At 44.0% G+C, this 26037-nt stretch overlaps 1 protein-coding gene across 2 annotated transcripts in view; it reads right to left on the bottom strand.

The window, feature by feature from the left end:
- Window positions 1-26037, bottom strand: part of LOC124711292 — a 287903-nt gene that overhangs the window by 14321 nt on the left and 247545 nt on the right. For both annotated transcript variants that reach the window (XM_047241296.1, XM_047241297.1), the window contains one exon: window positions 634-771. In XM_047241296.1, coding sequence (XP_047097252.1) covers window positions 634-743 — 110 coding nt within the window. In that variant the 5' untranslated portion in view covers window positions 744-771. The remainder of the gene's footprint in view (window positions 1-633; window positions 772-26037) is intronic.

Raw genomic sequence — 26037 nt, 5'->3', positions numbered from 1 at the left:
CCCCCCCCCTGCTTCACTCTTTCCGTCCATTTCCTCCTCTCCCTAACTCTGTACATCCCCTCCTCCATCCATCTCAGCCATGCTCATAGATACATCTAGCCCGTGCAGTGCAGTAAAGCAGGCTGATACTACACTCACTATACACCTGTCATGCAAGGCACCCTACATATCATGGTCTAGAAAATAATTTATTTGCCCCTGACATACAGGCCGCCATGCAAAACAGCTTGATGAAGCAAGCCGACACTACTACAACAACACAACACACCTGTCATGCAGGGCAGCCTATGTGTGAGGGCCTAGAAAAACAGTTCCTTGCCCCTGACATGTTGGCTGCCCTGCACAGCAGGTTGATTTGGCAGACCAATACTGTTCCTAAATAGCATGCCTGTCATGCAGGACCGGCTTTATGTCAGGGGCTGTGAAAAACACGTTTGTATCTGTATCTCTACTCTTATTGGAGCTAGGAGATTGTATACTTCATAAGACTGATACTCGTGGGACCTTCTGCTACTGTGCAAAATTTGGTTGAAGTTGATCCAGGAGTTTCAGAGGAGACATGGATATTTACACATACTGTTTTATATATATAATAGATTAAATAAACTTGTGTGCCACAGTTGCAGTGCTCACCTCCACATGGTAGCTCTGGAAGGTGGTTCGATCAGCCTGCCATGACTGGTCACTTCCCGTGCAAAAAGGACGATGATAAGTGGGAGACACCATAGCAAAGACTGCCTCATCTTGGAGTCTCAGTTTCACAATGTGTTTCTGCAACAGTTGAAAAATGTTGTATCTTATGAAGCTCAAGCAAATAAATGTCTGTTCCATCTATATTATTTCAATTAAGTAAAGCACAACTCCTTATTTTACATAATGGTCTGCTGCAGGGCAGGTTTAAACTTGCATGAGGCCTATATTCAGAAATACGTACATATATATATTTTAAAATTATTTTACTTCCAGATAATATCTAAAGGTAACACTTAGTAAAATCTTATTTAATTAATTTTGAACACTAACAGACATTATTTACCTTTAGTTTTTAACTATTATCAGAGCAACGTAATTGACATGTCATAACTCAAGACACTAAAACTGCACATCACAGTTGCCTCTTATTTTCTTCATACACATAGCACAGAACTAAAGCATTATGTATGAATAGTATTATGAACATATCAATTACATTTCTGGATAGAAGAAAATTTTTAGACATAACCCATAAGACTATGCTACACAATGAAATATAACAAACTGGGTGGGGAAACCTAATATACAGTGTGGTCCATGGACATGCAAACAGTTGGATAAACAAATTTAAAGTGAAGTAGTATGAGATGGCAGGGGGGGGGGGGGGGGGGGACACCTGTAAGACTATGTTACCAACATGGCAGTTATTTCGGAAGCCAACAACTTGGATGCAGTTTGTTGTTTTCGAGTGGAATTGAGATTGTGTGATATACTAGACAGACAGAAAATCACATGATGAAAACAATGATGCCTTTAATTTGAGCATAGCTTCACTCATTATTGCATTAAGACATGTTTCTGCCTGACAGGTGATGTGAAGGCTGATGGTGTTAACACATGTCAAATGTGTTTCCATTGTTGGATCCCTTGCTGATCATGTTTCATATTAGTTACCTTCGGACAGTATTAATAGTAATCTCAGACTTTTTGCAGATGATGTAGTCATCTACAGTGAAATACAGTCTGAACGAAGCTGTACAAATATTCAGTCAGGCCTTGATAAGATATCGAAGCGGTGCAGTGATTGGCAACTTGCTTTAAATATTGAAAAATAGCAACATGAAGCTGAACGATCACATAGACTCAGTCTCGTGGGTAAAGCTGGTAGCAGACTTTGGAAGTGCAATCAGCCTATGAACGGGATTGCTTACAAATCATTTGTGTAACCCATTCTAGAAGATTGCTCAAGTGTGTGGGACACATATGAAATAGGATTAATAGGGGATACTGAACATATAAAGAGAAGGGCAGCAGGAATGGCCACAGGTTTGTTTGGCCCATGGAGGAGAGTCATTGAGATGTTGAAAGAATTATACTGGCTGACTCTTGAAGACAGACAGAAACTATTCCAAGATACTCCACCGACCAAGTTTCAAGAACTGGCTTTAAATGATGACTCTAGGAATGTACTACAACCTCCTCCCATAGGGATCAAGAGTATAAGATTAGATTAATTATGGCATGTACGTAGGCATTTAAACAATCATTTTCCCCACACTCCATGTGTGATTGGAATGAAGGAAATCGTAATAGTCTTCCATGTACTTAACAGCAGTTCACAGAGTGTGGATGTAGATGTAACTACATTGAGATTGTTCTGCTATCGGGAGAGAGGAACACCTGTGTTATCACAGACAATTTCAACCAACACCACCCAGATGGACCACTCTTTACCCAAAGTACAGTGATGAAACATCTCTCAAAATTCTGTGAAATCGACTCTGTCACAGACAGATTGAAAGCTGGAGGACCAAGAATGGCTACATATGGAGCAACATCAACCACTCTTCTGAGACTGTTCAGCAGAAGTCCAGAGCACAGTTTTCATCACATCTCACAGGAAACAGAGGTCAGCTATTCGTCAGTAAAGAAAACTTAAACCACACTTAAATGGGACCTTAGAAATTCATATATTACATGTCACCGAGGAAAATCCAGATTATCAGGTCCAGTATTCAGAATGGATGACACATAAGCTGCATGAAAGCTGTTGTTTCCCCAAAAATGTAATGTTTACGGATGAAGCTAATTTCTTTGTGACTCCAGAGGTAAATGAACTGAATCATATATACTAGTCATAAGTCAGCCCTCAATGGATGGATCCATCAAAGTTAGTAGGCACATTGAAACTAATAATTTGGTGGGGAGTAACGGGTTCTCATATTCTTGTGCCCTTCTTCATTCAGGGTATACAAAGAGCAACCTATCATCTGTCGCTGTTAGATGAAGATGTGCTGCCATCACCGCTGTCTAAAGATGGGAAATGTCCAATTTTATTCATTAAATATATTAGCAATTGTCAATATAGATAACCATCAGCTGTAGAATGGAATGACAGCAATGAAAATTTTTGCTGTACTAGGACTCAAATCCGAATTTCTTGCTTACTGCGAGTGGTCACCTTACCATTTGGCTATGCGTGCATGACTTACAGCTGGATCCAAACTTCCATATGTCATCAACCAGGCATGCATGTCCAAAGGAACTTCGTATCATAATTCAGAATAACACAAGCAGTGCAATATCGTAGTTCCAATTTTCTTTCATCATGATAGTACCCCATGGCATAGCTGTCTGGGCATACCTGGACATCCAGTTTCCCTGGAAATGGGTAAGTAAGTGTAGAGGTCTGGTGTAATTGCACCACATTTCCCAGATTTAAGTCCATTAGATTTCTATCTGTTGACACCTGTACGTTCTAGTACACGTGTCGGTTCAAGCCCATGAGGAATGGGTGAAGCAGATAACAACCACCTTACAATGTGCTGGACAACACATTGACAGTCGAGCACATCCTGTAGCCTTAATGAGTTGTCACCAGTATTTTCCTTGTCCTGTACAAAATGCGACAAAACTGGAGAATGAACAGGGCTGTCTTCAAAAGAAGGGCACTTGTTCTTATCGTGTAATTTCCCATTTGATAAGTCATTTGACCCCCATTCCATTTGAAAATTTGGATGGCATGGAATCACTTTATATTTCTGTTTATCCACGTGTTTCTTTTCTTTTGTTTTGTTTTAGAAGGGTGAGTCCAGGCCTTTGTACCACCCTGCACACTGTGCATAGCAATGGGAGCTGGAAATCTAATACTGCATCATTAGGCGGGAAAGTTTGAGCAGACAGGTTTTCTGTCGAGGTTAAACAACAAAGTGAGCATGATAAGTGTATAAATTCGAATTGAAACGTAATAGACAAACATAATGTAAAGACACACTCGCTTGAAATCAAATTTAATGAAGGGGACGTAAAACAATGTCGCAAAAACTGCACTCAGTGAGCTGAACTAGATTGTTTTCAACTTTGCTCCAAACGAGTACCTGTCAGACTGTATTCTCATTGGCCGACAGTTTACATTACATTACGTTACATTTACATAACATGTAAATAAAACTGTTACGCCATTTTTTAACGGGTAAAACGCGATTCAGTGAAATAGCATTACTTCAAATGTATTCTTCATACATTTAAAAATACAAATTTATGTTGGTGGTCTACTATTTCCATTGCTTTAAAAATACTGTATAACGATGAATACATAATCCTGAACAGTTTTACTGTTTTCATTTTAACCGAGCGAGGCGGCCAATGGTTAGCAGATTTTCCGTGATTTCCCTAAATCGTTTCCGGCAATGGTTCATTTGAAAAGGCATGCTGATTTCCTTCATCCCTCCCTAATCCGTCTCTAATGACCTTGTTGTCGACGGGACGTTAAACACCAATCTCCTCCTATTTTCAGTTCAAAAGTGCTAACGGTCAATTTTTCCTGAAAAATACGGCAGCGCTATTGTGAGTCCATGATAGCACAGCGACCGTAGCGTGTGCCACATGAGTACACTGCCTCTGTATTACCGCACTATTCGACATGTCCAAAAAAGGTACCATGAATCCGAATAAAAATAGTAAAACTCACATTATGAAATTTGTTTCCAACAAGGGATAAATGAAGTTTGCGTTACTAAAACTGCTAGAGCTCTTGAAGTTGTGATTAATGTTCAAAGATTTATCTGACTCCCATGGCAGTGTCACGGAAATGTTGGAAAACTAGAATTGGCAGGTGCTTGAAGATAGACACCAATTATCCCACAAATATCTCCTTGAAAAGTTTTAAGCACCAACATAAAGTGAAGAAACTGGAGATAATCTTCACCTCTCTACACATCGCTCCCATGAGAGCTATGAATAGATGCCTACATTAATGGCGGCGTGCACCGAAAATTTTAAGCAGTCATTCTTCCCGTGCAGGCGTGCATCATACACGGATGAAACAGGAAGAAGCCAATGGTGGCCAGTTATCGTGTTCTACAGCATACTGTAAATATCACACTGGACTTAGTGCCATTTCTCTTCAAATGTGAGCCGGAAATCGCACCAAAATTACGCCATTTTCCACCGAATGCGTGCTGGTCTGCAAACGAAGCGGACAAAAACATATTTTGAAGTTCTCTCTCCACGATAAATACAAAACCAGTGTTGAGAGCTGGAATGAGGGCCAGCCACGCTACAGTCAACTCAGAGAAGGGATCTAGCTGTCTGTTTTCGATTGCAGATGCTCTTTTGTGGCATCATCCGTTCTGGCAATACGAGTGCTACATTGCTTACGGCAGCACGTCGGTATTTTTCTTTGAAATTGCATGTAGCGTATTGTGCAATGGTAGAGTACGAGAAATTTTTGAGTATCAGTTATCGTAACGACGCCAAGGCCGAGTGTTCAACACAAGACCGGCAATTCGTCGAAATGGGTTCGATTCCCCGTTACCAACTTTTTTTTAACTTTACTCGTCGCCGATTTAAACTATTAATAACAAAATTGAAATATATTTAAACAGTTCAATTTATATACATAAAAGTAATATTGACAGTTTAGCTATGATTACTACTTGTGTAGCCGACCGCGGTGGCCGTGCGGTTCTGGCGCTGCAGTCCGGAACCGCGGGGCTGCTACGGTCGCAGGTTCGAATCCTGCCTCGGGCATGAATGTGTGTGATGTCCTTAGGTTAGTTAGGTTTAAGTAGTTCTAAGTTCTAGGGGACTTATGACCTAAGATGTTGAGTCCCATAGTGCTCAGAGCCATTTGAACCATTTGAACTACTCGTGTAAGTCAAAAGGCTGTAGGCCACAACAATGTAGGATATTGGTAAAATTATACCCGACTCGTTACTGGAAGAAACCTAAAACCACACCGGAGGCACCGCGCGCGAACACATGGCGCAGAGCAGCGCAGAAAGATGCAGACCAGGACAGCACTGTGAAGAATGGAACGGTGTGTTCGTAGGTGTGTAGCATTGCTCCAGTAAGCCGGCATTAAAAAAGAAAGAAAATAGGGAGTGAGAAATCCCATCCAAACAGAGCGCCCGCAGATGAACCATTTCCTTTGATGTTCTGACACATTGCAGAACCTGTTCTTTGTTTGCTCAGAGCAGCATCAGTTGATGTCCACAACAGACATGCAGCGCTGCGCCGAACCTCTTTCCTTGGTTTTGTATGGCACTGTGCGGCTGGTGTGGATGCGGCTTAACATGTGATGCCATGCTAAGTACCGTCTGCCATGCTCTTCACGGTGATTTGCAGAGTGTATATATGGAGATATACATGTAGATACGGCACTGTTACATGGTCAGCTATAGCCTTCGTTTCCAGGAACCAGAGTGCAGATATCTTCATACTGCATGCATCTCCCAGGTCTGTTCAGTCGAGGAGATATTATGTAACATACTCAAGTGACTATACACCGATCAGCAAGAACATTTTGACTCGCCAAATACTATCAATATAAACCATTCCAGGCGATAACAGCGCCACCTGGCAAAGAATGACTTCTAGTCAGATACATGCACAGTGCATGTGGTATCAGTAAGCATGCTATCCATGTGTAGAATGAGGAAGACGCATGATCTACCTGAGTTTGACCGAGGGCATATTGTGATGGCCAAGAAGCTCTGCACCAGCATTTCGGAAACTGCATGACATGTCGGGTTTGAGGAGAGCTGCAGTGAATGTCTTGAAAACGTGGCAAAACCTAGGTGAAACCATGTCCACATGTTGTGTGGTTGGGCTGCCACCCCTCATTACAGATGTCTGACATCATAGGGTGGGCAGACTGGTAAAGCAGAAGAGGCAGTGAGCTGTGGTGGAACTAAAATCAGACTTTAATGCTGGACGGAGTACAATTGTGTCTGAACACACAGTGCACTGAGCACACTTAACGATGGGCCTCTGCAACCAATGACCTATGCATGTGCCAATGTTAACACAGTGACAATGGCAACTATGACTGAAATGCACACATGACCATCAGCACTGGACTCTGGCGCAGTGGCAGAGCATTGCATGGCCTGATTAAGCCTGATACCTTCTTCATCATGCCGATGGGAGGGTACGACTCTGTCATCTTCCAGCGGAACAGCTCCTTGACACCTGCACTGTGAGATGGAGACAAGCTGGCAGCGGCTCCTTTATGCTCTGGGGAACATTGACGTAGGTGTCCATGGGTCCAGTGCAGTTCATGAAAGGCACCATGATGGCCAAGAAGTATCGTACTCTGGTTGTAGGCCACGCACACCCCTTCATGACAATCATGTCTTCCAAAGGCAGTGGCATTTTTCAGCAAGATAATGCACCATGTCACAAGGCCAGGAGCAGGATGGAGTGGTTTGAGGAACACAGTGGCGAGTTCCATTTGATGTGCAGGCTCGCCAGATCTGAACCCGATCAAACACATCTGGGATGTGACTGAATGTGGCATCAGACCTCATTGGTCCCCTCCCTGGAATTTACGAGAATTATGTGACTTGTATGTGCAAGATCGTGTGTTGTGCCTGTTATCCACGCCAAAGGTGGACATACCAGCTATTAGGTAGGTGATCATAATGTTCTGGCTGATCAGTGTAGTTGTATATGGAAATTATTTCCTCATGTCTCGAGCATGCATTGGGAATAGTAATACTTCTTGTTCTCATATTTCGGCTGATAACCTGACAGCACTCGCTAAGGTGAGTTGCTGGCAGAATTCAAACCGTTTTACATATTACTGTGGGGCAAACGTGTGTGTGCCTGAGATAACACCGTTTTTTATTAGTTTATTTTTGGCTTTTAGCATACATACATTGCAACCATCAAAAATTAAATGGATTTTCAAACATATCAATGTAATGCGTGACCATCTTCATACATACATATTAGGGCACAGATTCTAAAATTTGCATTCAGACTGGAATTGGTACGTCCACTGCTATTTGTCGCGTGAAAGCTATGCAATTATATTGTGTATTTACAGTAACAGATGGCTCCGTGAATGCAAGTAGTAACACAGAATGCACAGCAAAATCAGCTATGTGGCGAGCGTCAGGCAAGATGGATATATCAAAATATCTTTTTCTGATGAGAAACGCGAGAGAATGTAAAAGTGGATCGGTGGAAAGGACTCCCGTACTGTGCAGTTGAGTGGGTAGGAATGTTTCAGAAAGGACAGGTGGCAACGTGTAACCAGCAACACTCCGACAATCTGTAAGTGTGCGAATCGATGTGTCACGTGCCATCATCGAGCAGTTCCTGGAGGAAGACAGACGATGGACGCCACTGGAGTTAGAGGGGGCATCGAAAAATGCACCATCCACAGCATATTTCGGTCATAGTTGGAACTGCGCAAAATCGCATTGCGATGGATACTGCATGAACTGATAGTTCAACGGTGGATGCAATATGCAAAAAGCTCCATCCACTGAGCACGAATAATCGCCTTCGATGAACTGTGGGCCAGGGCATACGAACTGCAGCTTAAACATTAGTTCGCAGAGTGGCAACATGCCGGATTACCAAAGTGACGCCGGCCGGAGAGGCCGAGTGGTTCTAGGCGCTACAGTCTGGAACCGCGCGACCGCTACGGTAGCAGGATCGAATCCTGCCTCGGGCATGGATGTGTGTGATGTCCTTAGGTTAGTTAGGTTTAAGTAGTTCTAAGCTCTAGGGGACTGATGACCTCAGAAGTTAAGTCCCATAATGCTCAGAGCCATTTGAACGATTTTTTTGAACCAAAGTGGCAGGAGTTCCGTCACAATCCTTCCGCTGTGAAACTGATGGTGATCGTCACGTACAACGTCAGGAGTGTCACTGTAAGCAACTTCATTCCACATGGCAGAACTGTGACTGCAGAGTACTACAGGGACTTCCTGGTGCGACAGGTATGGCGTAGCGTTCGGGAGAAACATCCTGGTCTTGTGGACAGTGTCACCATACATTATGACGACATAAAACATGAAGCAAAGTCTGTCTGGCGGCAACTTGGATGCGATTCTGGGGATGGAAAAAACTGGAGCACCCGCCGTATCCTCCTGACGGTTCGCCCAGCGACTTCGATCTCATACGAAAGGTAAAGGAAACCACCACCCAGTAGGCGGTTTGCAACATGAGAGGACACTGCCAGTGCTGTGCAACAACAGATGACCCGATTGAGACATAGTGCAGCTAACGGTGACGCAGATGGTATTCAGTGCCTCCCACATTGTTGGTTGTGTGTATTGAACGTTGCAGGGGACTTCTCTGAGGCCATTTAGACGCAGTTTTGTCATTTCAGCTGTATTTGCACTGTGCTGTAATCATTTGGCACCGTGAAAATCTGTATTGTTCTGTACACTGCCGTAATAAACATGCGAGGCACAATGTTTTGCGTGTTCTTCAATGACCACACATGTAGTTCTCACCTCGTCCTTTCCTCTGTATGTGTCGCATTTTCCAACCCTCGTGTATATGTATACTGTTCCTCGTATGCAATGCCTTAGCGTCCTCCCCTGCCATAGTCAGTGGTAATGCGGTAATGTTGTGTCGGATTTACTTCTCTTGCTGACTCACCTTGTAGTGGATGTGGTACAGCATTGTCCACGATGGTTCCGTATTCGAATCGAGCGCTTGCCGACATGGTGTTTACTAAGGGAAAGGCAAATGGCAAACGGGCGGCGGGCAACATGGTTGTATCAGGAGACCTATCCCCGCCGACAACAATCACAATATTCAATGTTTGGAACAGTATTTCGCCGTTTGTCTGAGACAGGGTCGTTTTAGGGAGCAGGAAATCATGAAGGACGTACCGGAAATGTTCGGACACCAGACTTGGAGAAAAATGTGATTAACACTGTCCAATCATCGTGTCAGCACCAGGCAATTGACCTGCCAGATACAGGGTAAGCCAGACGACCGTGTGGAACATTCTCCATGACAATTGTACTACCCTTATCACTTACAGCGTGTGCAGGGCTTACTAGTGACAGACTTTTCACATCGGGAGCAGTTTTGTCACTGCTTTCTTCACCAGCCAACCACATTTCCGGGATTTGTGTCATCCACGCTCTTCACAGACAAGGCCACCTTTACATCAACTTTCATAACAGTCATTTCTGGGATAGTACACACACACACACACACACACACACACACACACACACACACACACACACATGGTGTGGCGACAGTGAATCATCAGCATCAGTGCAGCCAGAATGTGTGCGCTGGGATAATTGGCGACTGTATTTTAGGTCCAGTCTTTCTTCCACGTCCTAACATGCCGCAACTATTGCCGTTTCTTGCACGTGACTTTGCCTCCCCTTCTGGAAGAAGTGGCATTGATGATTCGAAGGGTTATGTGGCTGCTACATAATGGTACTCCCGCTCACTTCGTCATTAACATCCGGACGCATCTCAATCGTGTCTTCCCTGGTCGATGGATCGAAAGAGGGGTTCAGTTGCATGGCCTGCTAGTTCACCAGATCTCAACACGTTCGATTTCTGGTTATGGGATCATCTCAAAAATATCGTGTATGCAGAGCCCATTCCAGAAGTGGAGACACTGAAGCAGCGTATTCATGCTGCCTGTGTCACTGTTCGGATGCAGCCTAGCCGATGTGAATGTGTGAGACACAACGTACTATGGCCCATACACGCATGAGTTGAGGCACAAGGAAACCATTTTCAGTGCATACTGTAACTATGGCTGCATAGTACAGCACGTATTAGACCACAGTCTCTGTGACAATGTAGTATTGAATAAACGGTCTCTAGCAGGAAACCATGCATTTCCGGACGTAAGTTCTTTAGACCTTTTTTTGTTCCGTATCCTCTCATTGATCAATTAAATGGTTCAAATGGCTCTGAGCACTATGGGACTTAACTTCTGAGGTCATCAGTCTCCTAGAACTTAGAACTACTTAAACCTAAGGACATCACACACATCCATGCCCGTGGCAGGATTCGAACCTACGACCGTAGCGGTTGCGCGGTTCCAGATTGTAGCGCCTAGAACCGCTCGGCCACTCCGGCCGGCCATCGTTCAATCCCTAGAGTGTGTACACAGTGGAAAAAATCACTACGTAATTGTACACACTCACACACAAACACGAGGATTTTACTTGGCTCTGAGCACTATGGGACTTAACTTCTGAGGTCATCAGTCCCCTAGAACTTAGAACTACTTAAACCTAACTAACCTAAGGACATCACACACATCCATGCCCGAGGCAGGATTCGAACCTGCGACCGTAGCGGTCGCTCGGTTCCAGACTGTAGCGCCTAGAACCGCTCGGCCACTTCGGTCATCGATCAATCCCTAGAGTGTGTACACAGTGGAAAAAATCACTATGTACGTGTACACACACACACACACACACACACACACACACACACACACACACGAGGATTTTACTGTTACAATCAAACGCATAAAGTTTTACCTATGACTGACCCTCTTGTTACCAACAGTGTAATCAAAAATCTAAAGGGAATGATGGACGTTGAAAGTAATAAAGTGAATTAAATATTCTCATACAAATGAATAGTTAGCTGTCAACTTGAATCTAGTAGTATAACTGAACATATTTTCCCATGGAAAATAAGAGGCCTTCATGTTCCGCCAAACTGGAAACCCTCGTCTCGGTTGAGCAGGTTATCTGCTAATTGTGTTCCCACAGATTCCTTGACCACTGAGTCCCCATTGGATGAGGCTAACCTGAATTTTCCGTAATTCATGGAATGGCCAGTGAAAATACCGTATTAAGTCACTGCAGAAACTAGTTTGATTTGTAATTTAATTTCCAAGTGTTTTACTATCTCCCCTTTTCGTCTTTTCAAGCAAATCATCAATGATGACTCGGTAATAAGTCGAAACCGGTAATGATGCCAATCGTGACGAAAAAATAGCGTCCCTTGTGGCCGTACAAATTGGTTTCGTGGGCCGCTGTTTGCAAACCGTTGGTTTAAAATAAAGAAGACGTATTGCTGAAGTGGACATATGTTTTCCATTGTCCAAACGTCCGATGTTCATTTCGTATTGACGTCATCGTCCTAACCATGGTCCTCACAGCGCCAAAATTCGCTTACACCAAGACGATTTAAAGTTCTGTGTTTACCGTTGGAATAAACACGTTTACAACACTCACTGCAAGCCAAAAAAGAGAAAGTCTATCACTCATTTGCTGACAGGCCTTTATAGGTATCTGGCGTCAGGGAGGGCGCGTGAGTATGATTCTTTTCCTTACGTGTTATTCTAGCTTTCTGGAGTCTGTCTGTGAGGGACACATGTCCACTCTGGATTCAGCATTATTTTTACTTTTGTGGTTGGCAGCCCTTCCTGTCGACACAACCTCACTTTAAAATAAGGTAGAAACGTAAACAAAATCCTCTTACATAATTAGTTCTGGTACACGCGTGAAGCTGAGCGTGAAACGTACTTTAACTGTATCGGATTTTCTCTGGCCTAACGGGCTAGAGACAGATATGGGGAAAATGCCGGAATACCACACTCTGGCTGACGCTGATCGTGCGTCTGTAAATTGTAAAATTTACATTCTGTATGCTTTCGTTTTTAATTGCCACGTAAGTTGTGGTTCTGAGACGGCGATAGCGAAATAGGTCATTTACGCCTACACTGCCTATGGCGGAAAGGACCCCTAGCAGCTACCAACATTGCTGCTAACTTTCAACCGTGAAGTACTAAAGCAACACTCAAAGCAATAGCTAGCTGCTACTGCAGCAACACTAAGGCGTTGCCATAGAAACGTAAACAAAATTGTCTTATGTAATTGGTTCTGGTAGACGCATGAAGCTGAGCGTTAAACGCACTTTAACTGCACCGGATGTTCTTTGATCTCATGGGCTAGAGGGAGATGTGCGGAAAACGCCTGAATACCACACACTGCCTGACGTTGTGCTTTTAACTGGAACTAACAATGTGAGTGCATTAGCTTTAGTCATAATTGGTTACAACTAGCTTTCCAGAAGTAGCCTACAATGGAAGCCGCTTCTGCCTGTTGACTTGTTTCCAGTGCACCGGTACTGTGGCGCCAGTGTCGAGGAATATCGCTGATGGCTCAGATTTCCTTTACCTTTCACAAACAACTCTTAATTTAATTCTGTGCTATTTAGATGGATAATTCAAGAATTACAATGCATCCTTCAAAGGTACATTTTTTTTAAAAAAAATTAATTATTTACAATCCGTAGTTGGTTCAGCATTAATTTGTGTATTTAATTATTAAAAATCAACAGTAGAGCATTCAAAAATAAAACAAGTATCAGAATTACGAGAAGTTAGTAAATAGCAATACAGATTTTGAGGGGCATCTGGATTGCGTGGTAAATTTTGAAGTGAGTTTACTTCTGCATCTGCGCCTAACAGTTGTGTTATGAGTAGCGAGATTTAAACTTTATTAGCTGTACGCAAAGCATACTCCAAGATTCGTTTAGAGACTGTATTATTGTACGATATAAAGTACAAAGGAGTTTTGAGACTGAAAGCAAACATAGCCACAGACTTTAAGTCATAAACATCGGAAGGATGCGGAAAAACCAGTCGTTTCAGTAGCTATACTACGGTAAGCATTTCTGGAAGTGCATCCCTTCTTTCTTTAGCGCAAAATGTTTTCCGGCGTTTTGGTACTGTTAAAGTCGCCTTACTTTGGAATGCCTTACATTTCGGGAGCATCTATCTGATAAACGAGGTGGAGAAATTTCTAGTCTCGGCTTTCACGTTTCTTCTGAAAGGATATGGTCTGGAACGACGTATTCCTGCCAAACAGTCCAGCAACAACTTTCGCTGGAATCGATCCAGCCAACAGCGTCCAGACGTGATCATTGGGAGGAGCAGAGCCAGAGGAAGGGTGGGGGGAGGCATCGAATGGAACAATGGAGCAGCGTCAGTTCTAGGAAGTGGGTTCCTTACCTTCCCAAACTGCCATCGTACGAGCGCTATTGATTTTGCTTTCGGCATGATATTGGCTTAGAGGTTATTTGTCAGTGATAATATAAAATTCGTCCACCTTTACTAAGACGTAAAGTATCTGTGAAATTGTAACTTTGCCACCGACCAAAAAAGTGGATCAATTGAACCGACGGAGGCCGGTCGCTGGCTTTGACTCGCGACGTAATGATATTGTGACGAGCGATTCCATACCTCCACAAACAGAACAACAAGAGAATACTGACAATATTTCTTTTGCGTCTGTATTATTATTCGGGGTGTAGCTTGTGGTGATAGACTGATGTGTAGCATAGCCCGAGGTCTAAGTTAGGTTAAATGGTGACAGTTTGGTTGTGAGTTGCGAAGCTCTATCAAGGGCTTCATTTAACCAAAAAAAAAAAAAAAAAAAAAAAAAATTACACGAGAGGCAATCAGACATGAAATAATGCAGTGCTTTTGACTTCTGAGTTTCGACGAGACGGCGATGAAGAATAAATCTAAAGGCATCAGGAATATGTATTCACAGGACACAAAAAATTAATGCATGTTTCAAATCAGGTATATCAGAGGGGAATAAAGCATTCTCGTCGTAATGGGTTACTTCTAAAATAACAGCTCTAAATCAGCGAGGAATAAATCATTCTGTAATATCGATACTGACAAATGGTTTCTGTAAGTTTTGGCGCTACAGTCTGGAACCGCGCGACCGCTACGGTCGCAGGTTCGAATCCTGCCTCGGGCATGGATGTGTGTGATGTCCTTAGGTTAGTTTGGTTTAAGTAATTCTAAGTTCTAGGGGACTGATGACCTCAGAAGTTAAGTCCCATAGTGCTCAGTGCCATTTGTAAGTTTTGGTCTGATTTGTAGTCACTGATTGTAAATGAATGCAGATGCTCGGAGCACATCGTGATGATGAAAGTTTTCATCTTCTTTATTCCTTCGACTTTTGTAGCTTCTGTATCGGCAGCTACAGACTGCAGTGGCAGAGGATTCATATTGTTAACTGATTATCTGGTGTTGCATGGTCACTTATTAATCCCATGAAGGCGGCATGCAGTGAATGTTAAACTAGCATGAAGTATTCTACATATTCCGATCTGCAAACCTATACAAACGCTAATACTTCCTATTATTGATTAGAGCGGTGTTACTCTGCAGGGTCCTTTTCAGGAAAGCTCACGGTGTCTGAAACTAGTTGTGAATGCCTGTGTTCGTTATATCTGTGATGTTCAACTCTTCGATCATGTTTCACCATCAATACACAACTATTCTGGCTGCAATTTCCATATCCTCTGTCTTCTGTACTCTCCTCTCAACGTACGCTGTCGCTCATCTCTCTCCTCGACCTTACCGCTCTTGTCTTAATATGGCAGAAACACTAGTCCCCATCAAAGGAAAATCCTTTCTCTCTAACTTAGAGTTGAAAAAGTACCGTAGGCTACAGTAGACTACCGTAAGTAAGTGTAGTTTAGGTAGTTTTCTAGTAACTTTGGTCATTAATGGTCGACCCACGTTTTCTGTACGTAAGATGTGTTGTGCACTTATCGGACGTTACCTCATAGCGATCGTTTTCTTTATGTATGTGATCAGCGTCTTACTAGATTCCCCTAAAAACGTGAATCGGCGGATCATCTAGAAAAAGCGTGACGATATATGAACGACCAGGTAAGCAACGGAACATTTTTGATCTACATAGTTATCCTCCTGTCTGTTGCTTAAGAACAAACAGTATTTATACCAAATCTGAAACTGTCTGTGTTTCATTCAGGGTTCATCGAAACTTGTTGATTTGTAACGTGAAACAAATAGCCGTTGTATTGAAAATAAAGAAAAAATAGAGTTATCATATAACGCTACAAAAATCAATTTTGTTAACAAAAAAAAGTAAAACAAAAAAGCCACAAAACAAAAATGCATCAAACATTGCTTCAATACTTCGTCGAAGTTATGTAAAACATATTTCTGTTACTCATAAACAACTTTCGCATCTATCAGTTGTAACAGGAAACTCTTGCCTTTGATTATGATGAGGCTTGTTCTACTGAGTATAAACTAACAACAATTATATATGTTTGTCCATATAAACTGCACTAATCAAAAGTAACTGCTAATTGCTTTGGTTACATTAAAGCACAGGAGTCACGCGATCAACTAATTTTTGTTACTTATAAAATGCGATTTATGTTCTGTACGAATATAAAATACACAATATAATAAAACTGAAAGATGTGCGGTTCTAATTACGTGCAAAACAAACAAACAAAAAGTCAAAGAGAAGTGGCCGGCTCCCAGTTTCTCTCTTACACATTCATTTATGTTTCTTTACCTACCAAGTCTACGAGTGCTACAGGTAATTCTACCATTTACTACGTCATTTATGTAATGTACCAAAACTACCGAACCGTAATATTGGTAGCGCGCGACTCTTGTCCCACTCCGTCGTTCAGCGTCTTTCTCGAAGCCCTTCTCAGCAGCGGGAACCCGACTCTGGAATAACTTCCCGCATTATATTAGAGAACTGAGTAACATTTGCAGCTTCAGAAAACAATTGATGACATATTTACCAAAGCAACCATAATGATTACCATTGTTTCCTGTACGCACTCATTACCCATGTACATCCTTATTTCCAACCAGATCTTCCTCATTTCCCAGTATTCTTAGCTGCTGCAGTCTTCCTAAATTTCCTTTTCCCAGAATTCGCTATTTTAGAAAACACCTTTTTGTACACCTATAAATTCTTTTTATATCTACCACTATTATTATTGCTGTTATTGTCATTATTATTACTATTATTATTATTATTATGATTGTCATTATTACTATTATTATTATCATTATTAGTGGCAGCAGCAGTACTAGTAGAAGTGCTGTTATGTTAACTTGATTAGTTCATAATCAGTATTATTTTCTTACACTGTCAGTGTAAACACTCAAATCATTTTAATACTATTTACCATATTAAAATTGTTATTTCTTAGATATACATGGTTTCCGTGATTAAAGATCCTGTTGCCATGCCAATTTTTGTGTGTTGAAGTAAGCGAGATCTTTATTTTTATGAGATTGCAGCGTGCATTCAGAAGGAATTATGGAAAAGAACCACCATGTAAACAGAACAGTGTGCATTGGTATCGACAGTTTAGGGAGACGGATTGTCGCCGTAAACAGAAAAGTGCTGGTTGACGAGCTGTGCCAGATGCAGCCGTGGAGAGGGTGAAGAAAGTTTCGCAAAGTCCAAAAAGATCACGGTCCGCGCAAGCCACAAACCTGGAATACTGCAGCAAACTGTGTGGAAGATTTTACGACGGCGGTTACATTTCAAACAGGCTGTTTGCAGCTCGTAAAACAATTAAAACCGGAAGATTATTACCGTCGCCTTCAGTTTTACATAACAACGCAGGAAGCTCTTGAAGATGGATACTTCACCTCCAAGCTGATGTTCAGCGACGAAGCAACCTTCCCTTTATCTAGAAAGGTTAACTGGCACAATGTGAGAATGTGGAGCAAATCCTCATGAAATTGTGGCGCATGAACGAGACTCGACGAAGGTTATATTTTTTGTGCAATGCCACAGACGAAGCTATATGGGCCGTTTTTCTTTGAGAAGTCTGTGAAGTGTACCTCATACCTTGATGTGAAACTTCCTGACAGATTTAAACTGTGTGCCGGACAGAGACTCGAACTCGGGACCTTTGCATTTCGCGGGTAAGTGCTCTACCTACTGAGCTACCCAAGCACCACTCACGAGCGATCCTCATAGCTTTAATTCTGCCAGTACCTCGTCTCCTACCATCCAAACTTCACAGAAGCTCTTCTTCTGCGAACCTTGTAGTTCCCGCGCCCGGGTTCCCGGGTTCGATTCCCGGCGGGGTCAGGGATTTTCTCTGCCTCGTGATGACTGGGTGTTGTGTGATGTCCTTAGGTTAGTTTGGTTTAAGTAGTTCTAAGTTCTATGGGACTGATGACCATAGATGTGAGTCCCATAGTGCTCAGAGCCATTTGAACCATTTTTGAACCTTGCAGAACTAGCACTTCTGGAAGAAAGGATATTGCGGAGACATGGTTTAGCCACAGCCTGGAGGATGTTTCCAGAATGATATTTTCACTCTGCAGCGGAGTGTGCGCTGATATGGAACTTACAGACAGATTAAAACTGTGTACCGGACCGAGACTCGAACACGGGACCATTGCCTTTCGCAGGCAAGTGCTCTACCAACTGAGCTACCCAAGCACGACGCACGGCCGGTCCTCACAGCTTCAATTCTGCATGTACCTCGTCTCCACCTTCCAGACTTCACAGCAGCTCTTCTGCGTATCTTGCAGAAGTATCACTACTGGAAGAAAGGATATTGCGGAGACATGGCTTAGCCACAGCGTGGGAGATGCTTCCAGAATGAGATTTTCACTCTGCAGCGGAGTGTGCGGTGATATGAAACTTCCGAACAGATTAAAACTGTGGGCCGACCGAGACTCGAACTCGGGACCATTGCCTTTCGCAGGCAAGTGCTCTACCAACTGAGCTACCCAAGCACGACGCACGGCCGGTCCTCACAGCTTCAATTCTGCATGTACCTCGTCTCCACCTTCCAGACTTCGCAGAAGCTCTTCTGCGTATCTTGCAGAAGTACCACTCCTGAAAGAAAGGATATTGCGGAGACATGGCTTAGCCACAGCGTGGGAGATGCTTCCAGAATAAGATTTTCACTCTGCAGCAGAGTGTGCGGTGATATGAAACTTCCAAACAGATTAAAACTGTGGGCCGGCCGAGACTCGAACTCGGGGCTGAGTTCGAGTCTCAGTCCGCCACACAGTTTTAATCCGTCAGGAAGTTTCATATCAGCGCACACTCCGCTGCAGAGTGGAAATCTCATTCTCATTCCTCGATATGTTTCAGTTGTTATTATTTCCACAAAAGACTGCTGATTCTGACAGTTTCAGCTCCCAGCAAGTCGGGGCACCTTCTCATTAGAGCTACTTAAACTACTTAGTCGCTACTTAAACTACGAGATGACGTGGCTCCATTCCCTTGTCCCCCCAGGTCACCTGACCTAACGCATTGTGACTTTGCTTTGGGGGTACAGTACAGACCGCGTTCATGTACCCCTACCACCAAGAACACTGGAACATCAGTGCTGCTGTAATGACCACTGACAGGGTGTTACTACATAAGGGATGGGACGAACTTCACTATCGGTTGGACGCGTGTCGTGTGATCAGAGTTCACTCATAAAACATTTGTAGAGTGCAAAATGCAAACTTGGTAAAAGAACGGTTTTATTCACCCATCAGTCATGTATGTCCATGTAATACTTTGAAAAATATAAAGCCGTCAAAACGAACGAATTATTTATAGTAGCCTTGTATTTAACTCCTTTAATACATCGATGTCATGGTGATTATGAACAGAGCTGTAACAAATCAAAGTTACTCTAAGTGGAATTTCTTGGCATATAAATGCTATGTACCGGACTGGGACTCGAACCTGGGACCTTTGCCTTTCGTAGGCAAATGCTCGACCCACAGAGCTACACGAGCACGGCTCACGACCCTTCCTCACGGCTTTACTACCGTCGCTACCTCATCTCCTACTTTCCAAACGTCACAGAAGTTCTGCTAAACCTGCGAGGTTAGCACTCCTGGAAGAAAGGATATTTTGAAGACATGACGGGCTTTGCCACAGCCTTAAGAAACAAAAATAAAAAACAAATATGTCGTAGTGTTTGTTCTTCTTGCTTCGTAGTGCCTGTTAAAAAGCGCGTTTGAACTTGTTCGCTTGGTCTGAAACTTTCTTTTTCTTGTAATCTTACCAGAATCTCATTATGAGTTCACTGTTCCTCTGGTTCTTCTAGCTTTTTCTGCGGATTTGTGATTTGCAACTACGAGTCCAAAGACTTTGCGCTGTCCGATGGTGTCTTCTTTGGCATTTATTTTTCGTAAGTCCTGCTTAACATCTTCTTACCAAACAGTTTGTACCTTTTTTGAATTTCTTATATTAAGTAGCTTTTTGTTAATCTATTGTTGTCCATTCTGTAGATGTGACCGTAGGACTTCATACGTCTTCTACGAATTGCATCATTGAAATTCCCTCGTATTGTATATTGGTACGTAGTTTTTCTTTTAATCCGTAAGCTTTTTATACTGGGACCATAAATTTTGGTTAGAACTACTCCGGAGTTTCATCAAGTTTTGAATGCCGTCCTAGAGATGCAGTTTCTGATACAAGTAACGCATCAGGGAAGGCAGCGGTATTGTAATACCAAAGTTTCGCATATGATAATACGATTTCTTTGAGATATGGCACATGTACAATTGACCCGCAGTTCGTTTATAATGGGAATCTTATGATACTTTTATGTAAATTTTCCATCAAGTGAGTCTTCTCATATAGAATTTGAAGGCTTGTCTTGCATTTAATTTCGATTCTCTGTCCCGAGGAATTGTTTGTTTATTATTTATAAAGCTAAAAGATCGTCTGAGACATACATATGAAGCGGTGGAATTATACACTTGCCTGAAAGCTATGTTTATCCACAGGAGTTGTGGATTTGGGAAACTATTAGGCCTACAAATTTGCCTCCACCGTTTTTTCTTGGTGTTCGAGGCTTTATTGTGAAAAACTTCTTACCGGCAGCATACGAATCTCGCGACGAAAGAAGTGGGCGTCTTTTGAGCAGATACATGAATCGATCCAATTTTGCACCTGTTCATATGACCTGAAGTGCAGGTCAAGCAGGCTGTGTGCCACTGATCGAAAAAGGTTGTAACCCGGGGTTCAAATGGCTCTGAGCACTATGGGACTTAACTTCTGAGGTCATCAGTCCCCTAGAACTTAGAACCACTTAAACCTAACTAACCTAAAGACATCACACACATCCATGCCCGAGGCAGGATTCGAACCTGCCACTGTAGCGGTCGCGCGGTTCCAGACTGTAGCGCCTAGAACCGCTCGGCCAACACGGCCGGCTGTAACCCGGGGCAGCAATGTCTGTAGGATGGGGCAGGACGTCCCATTTCAACTTTCCCAAATATGTTTTGACGGATTTTGCGACATGGGATCGAGCACTACCATGCTGGAAAATCATCTTTTCATGTCTATCAATGTACTGCAGCCTTTTGTCTTTCAGCGCTCGGCTCAAACGCGTCATTTGCTTTCGATTACCATTTCCTGCGACTGTTTCCGTCGGTTTCAATAGCTTCGAAAATCTTCTCTCTTCCACTGCAATGTCGGTCTTCGACGTCCAAATGACTGTTCTCGAAGCGTTGAAACCGCTCTCTGGACCTTTTTTTACTAATAGTTGCCTCACCACAGGTCTTACCCGGCGTTTTCTGACCTTCAGCCGCAGATTTCTTCATGTGAAAGCAAAAAATTAAAACTTCACGCAAAACGACGAGAATTGTGGTCGTAAATTGAGATATTCAATCGTGAGCATCTTTTGATGCAGTCACAAATCGACTAATTGTTTGATGGCATCGTGTTTACAAATGAACTGAGCGTATTGTATGACGTGTATGAATTACCATTGCACCATCACTTGCCTTTATTGTTATCTATTGCAAAACGGCGGAAGTGTAGTTGTAGACCTAATACATTGTTATTGGCAGCTCGAGTTGATGCCTATCAAAATAAACTATAAGTAGATCTCAGAGCGGAGGGCACAGCGCTCCTGGAATGCCGTGGGCAGTATTCTATGTGTGAGGAGACTTCACACAGTACTGTGTGTGTGGCAGTCTGACGACTACCTTTGTTGAGACTCCCTGCGCGGCAGAAACCAGCGTAGCGCTACCGTGCAATGGAGACAACGCGGCCTTGGGGCAGGCAGACGAGACAGCTGGCAGAAGACACTGGCCTTCACCGTGAACCTCGGCCCCGCCAGCGACAGCCGGTAATTATGGACGAGGCGCAAAACTGGTCCCCAGCGCGTAGCTTTGAAAGCAGAAATAGCTGACCGCGACGTGAAAACCTGGTAGCCTGCACCGCCCCGGGCAGCGAGGAGAGGAGGGAAGAGGGAGGAAACGTGGTGAGAAAGCAACAGAAAAAAAAGCGAACATGCAAGCGGGAGCGTGCGACCAGCGGCAAAACAGTAGCCGGCGCCGCGCGGCTACCGCTCCACTTTCTCTCGTTATACGGCCCTACTTCCGAGGCCGGCAACAAACCAAACACGACCCTCGAGGCCACAGTAGCAGCAACCGCCGCGCCGGAAAACGTACAGTAGTTTCTCCGGTGGCGCGGGCTGCCAGGTACGAGCATGGCGACGCCGTCTCTGTGGCAGGAATAGACGACATGCGGGCTGTCCCAGAAATGTTGCTGCAAACTTCGGGGAGTTGTAGAGGATGTCATGAGGAACAAATAGATGGCAGGAACCGGTGACCGAAAACACCATTCATCGACGCTACAGAGCGTCGAAGTTACAGGCGCTAGCAGCGGCGCCTGGCACTAGACCACCCCTTCGGCAGCAAACGTGACTTTTTCCGGTGACGGACCATAAGAACGTCTCGCAATGTTGTTTGTCATTCGGTGATTGGGATTGATTGTCATGATCGCTACTGGAGATGGTGGTGCTAGCTGCTACATGGACAGGCCTTGTCTCCTACGAGGTGTGACAATAAAGTAATGCGACTGATTTTCTTTGCAAGATGTGGCAACCCTGCAGGCTTCCGTAGGTATAATACCTTGGACCTTGGTCCATAAGTTACTTCTAGTCCAAGTGGCACATCGATGCAACTGCTCAATCGTGAGTTATGCTGTAATAAGTTAACAGGTGAGATTTTCACTCTGAGGCGGAGTGTGCGCTGATATGAAACTTCCTGGCGGATTAAAACTGTGTGCCGGACCGAGACTCGAACTCGGGACCTTTGCCTTTCGTGGGCAAGTGCTCTCCGCTGCAGAATGAAAATCTCATTCTGGAAACATCCCCCAGGCTGTGGCTAAACCATGTCTCCGCAATATCCTTTCTTTCAGGAGTGCTAGTTCTGCAAGGTTCGCAGGAGAGCTTCTGTAAAGTTTGGAAGGTAGGAGACGAGATACTGGCAGAAGTAAAGCTGTGAGGACGGGGCGTGAGTCGTGCTTGGGTAGCTCAGTTGGTAGAGCACTTGCCCGCGAAAGGCAAAGGTCCCGAGTTCGAGCACACAGTTTTAATCTGCCAGGAAGTTTCAAGTTAACAGGTGTTTGTGTCTCTTGTCACAGAAATGAAACCACATAATATTGTGCAAAGGTATGCCATTTCTTTAAGCGTTAAATTGGGTGAAAACGCGACGACAACTTACGGTAAGCTTCAGAAGGCTTTTGGAGAGGAGGTTATGTCAACAGCTGTAGTTTTTCGTTAGCATAAAATGTTTAGTGAAGGCAGAACGAATGTTGAAGATGAAGACTGCAGTGGACGACCATCAACCTCACGGACAGATGTCAACTTGGCCAGGGTGCGTGAACTCGTACGATCTGATCGAAGATTATCCATGGAAATTATTGCAAGAAGAACTGAACATCAATCGAGAAACGGTTCGTCTAATAATAACTGAAAATCTTAGTACGAGAAAGATTTGTGCAAAAATTGTCCCCAAAAATCTCACACCACAACAGTGAGAAACATGGAAAAATGTGACAGCCGATTTGTTAGAGCAATCCACAGCCACCTTATGCACCAGATATCTCTCCGTGCGAGTTTTTACTATTTCCAAGAGTCAAAATGGCGGTCAAGGTACACCATTTTCAAACAACACAAGATGTCCAAAAAGCTGTGTCGAGGGTCTTGGAGGATATTACAGAAGATGAATTCTAGAAATGTTACCATCAAATGAAGAAGCACTGGAAAAAGTGTGTGCAATCAGAAAGGAACTACTTTGAAGGAGACAACACTAAACTTGACTAAAACGGTAAGCAACTTTTTTTTTCACGTGAGTCTCATTACTTTATGTCACACCTCGTATGCTCTGTTGCCTTGGTGGATGACGGTTTCAGACATGGGTTTCCATCTGAAATTAATTTTTCTCCTGTATACTGAAAAGCATTGGGGACTTTAGAGGGTTCCAGGAGAAAAATGAAATGCAGATTGAAAACTGTGCTTGATATCGTCATCCACCGAGGCAAGAGCACGTCGCACTCATAGGAGACAAGGCCTGTCTACGTGCCAGCTAGCTCCATTTCCTGCATTGGCGACCGTGGCAATCAGTTGCCATCACTTGATAACAAACAGCATTGAGAGATGTTCCGCCCACGGTCCATCAGCGTACAAAGTGACGTTTGCTGCTGAAGGTGTGGCCTACTGGCAGGCGCCAGCATCTGTAACTTCGACGCTCTGTAGCGGCGTTAGATAGCGTTTCCGGACGTGGGTTCCTATCTTCGATTTGTTCCTCGTAACACCCTTTGTAACATCTCATAGTCCATCGCAACGTTTGTGGGACTCCTTGTACACACATCTGTGTATTAAAATATCTCTTTCTATGGTATCGATGCACCGAACTGAAGAAATATATACTATCGTTGTTGTGGTCTTCAGTCCTGAGATTGGTTTGATGCAGCTCTCCATGCTTCTCTATCCTGTGCAAGCTTCTTCATCTCCCAGTACTTACTGCAACTACATCCTTCTGAATCTGCTTAGTGTATTCATCTCTTGGTCTCCCTCTACGATTTTTACCGTCCACGCTGCCCTCCAATGCAAAATTGCTGATCCCTTGATGCCTCAGAACATGTCCTACCAACCGATCCCTTCTTCTAGTCAAGTTGTGCCACAAACTTCTCTTCTCCCCAATCCTACTCAATACCTCCTCATTAGTTATGTGATCTACCCATCTAATCTTCAGCATTCTTCTGTAGCACCACATTTCGAAAGCTTCTATTCTCTTCTTGTCCAAACTATTTATCGTCCATGTTTCACTTCAATACATGGCTACACTCCATACAAATACTTCCAGAAACGACTTCCTGACACTTAAATCTATACTCGATATTAACAAAATTTCTCTTCTTCAGAAACGCTTTCCTTGCCATTGCCAGTCTACATTTTATATCCTCTCTACATCGATCATCATCAGTTATTTTGCTCCATCTTACCATTATACACTCCTGGAAATTGAAATAAGAACACCGTGAATTCATTGTCCCAGGAAGGGGAAACTTTATTGACACATTCCTTTGGTCAGATACATCACATGATCACACTGACAGAACCACAGGCACATAGACACAGGCAACAGAGCATGCACAATGTCGGCACTAGTACAGTGTATATCCACCTTTCGCAGCAATGCAGGCTGCTATTCTCCCATGGAGACGATCGTAGAGATGCTGGATGTAGTCCTGTGGAACGGCTTGCCATGCCATTTCCACCTGGCGCCTCAGTTGGGCCAGCGTTCGTGCTGGACGTGCAGACCGCGTGAGACGACGCTTCATCCAGTCCCAAACATGCTCAATGGGGGACAGATCCGGAGATCTTGCTGGCCAGGGTAGTTGACGTACACCTTCTAGAGCACGTTGGGTGGCACGGGATACATGCGGACGTGCATTGTCCTGTTGGAACAGCAAGTTCCCTTGCCGGTCTAGGAATGGTAGAACGATGGGTTCGATGACGGTTTGGATGTACCGTGCACTATTCAGTGTCCCCTCGACGATCATCAGTGGTGTACGGCCAGTGTAGGAGATCGCTCCCCACACCATGATGCCGGGTGTTGGCCCTGTGTGCCTCGGTCGTATGCAGTCCTGATTGTGGCGCTCACCTGCACGGCGCCAAACACGCATACGACCATCATTGGGACCAAGGCAGAAGCGACTCTCATCGCTGAAGACGACACGTCTCCATTCGTCCCTCCATTCACGCCTGTCGCGACACCACTGGAGGCGGGCTGCACGATGTTGGGGCGTGAGCGGAAGACGGCCTAACGGTGTGCGGGACCGTAGCCCAGCTTCATGGAGACGGTTGCGAATGGTCCTCGCCGATACCCCAGGAGCAACAGTGTCCCTAATTTGCTGGGAAGTGGCGGTGCGGTCCCCTACGGCACTGCGTAGGATCCTACGGTCTTGGCGTGCATCCGTGCGTCGCTGCGGTCCGGTCCCAGGTCGACGGGCACGT

This window comes from Schistocerca piceifrons, chromosome 8 (assembly GCF_021461385.2).
Source record: "Schistocerca piceifrons isolate TAMUIC-IGC-003096 chromosome 8, iqSchPice1.1, whole genome shotgun sequence".
Lineage (NCBI taxonomy): Eukaryota > Metazoa > Arthropoda > Insecta > Orthoptera > Acrididae > Schistocerca > Schistocerca piceifrons.
This window is presented reverse-complemented; position numbering and strand designations above follow the sequence as displayed.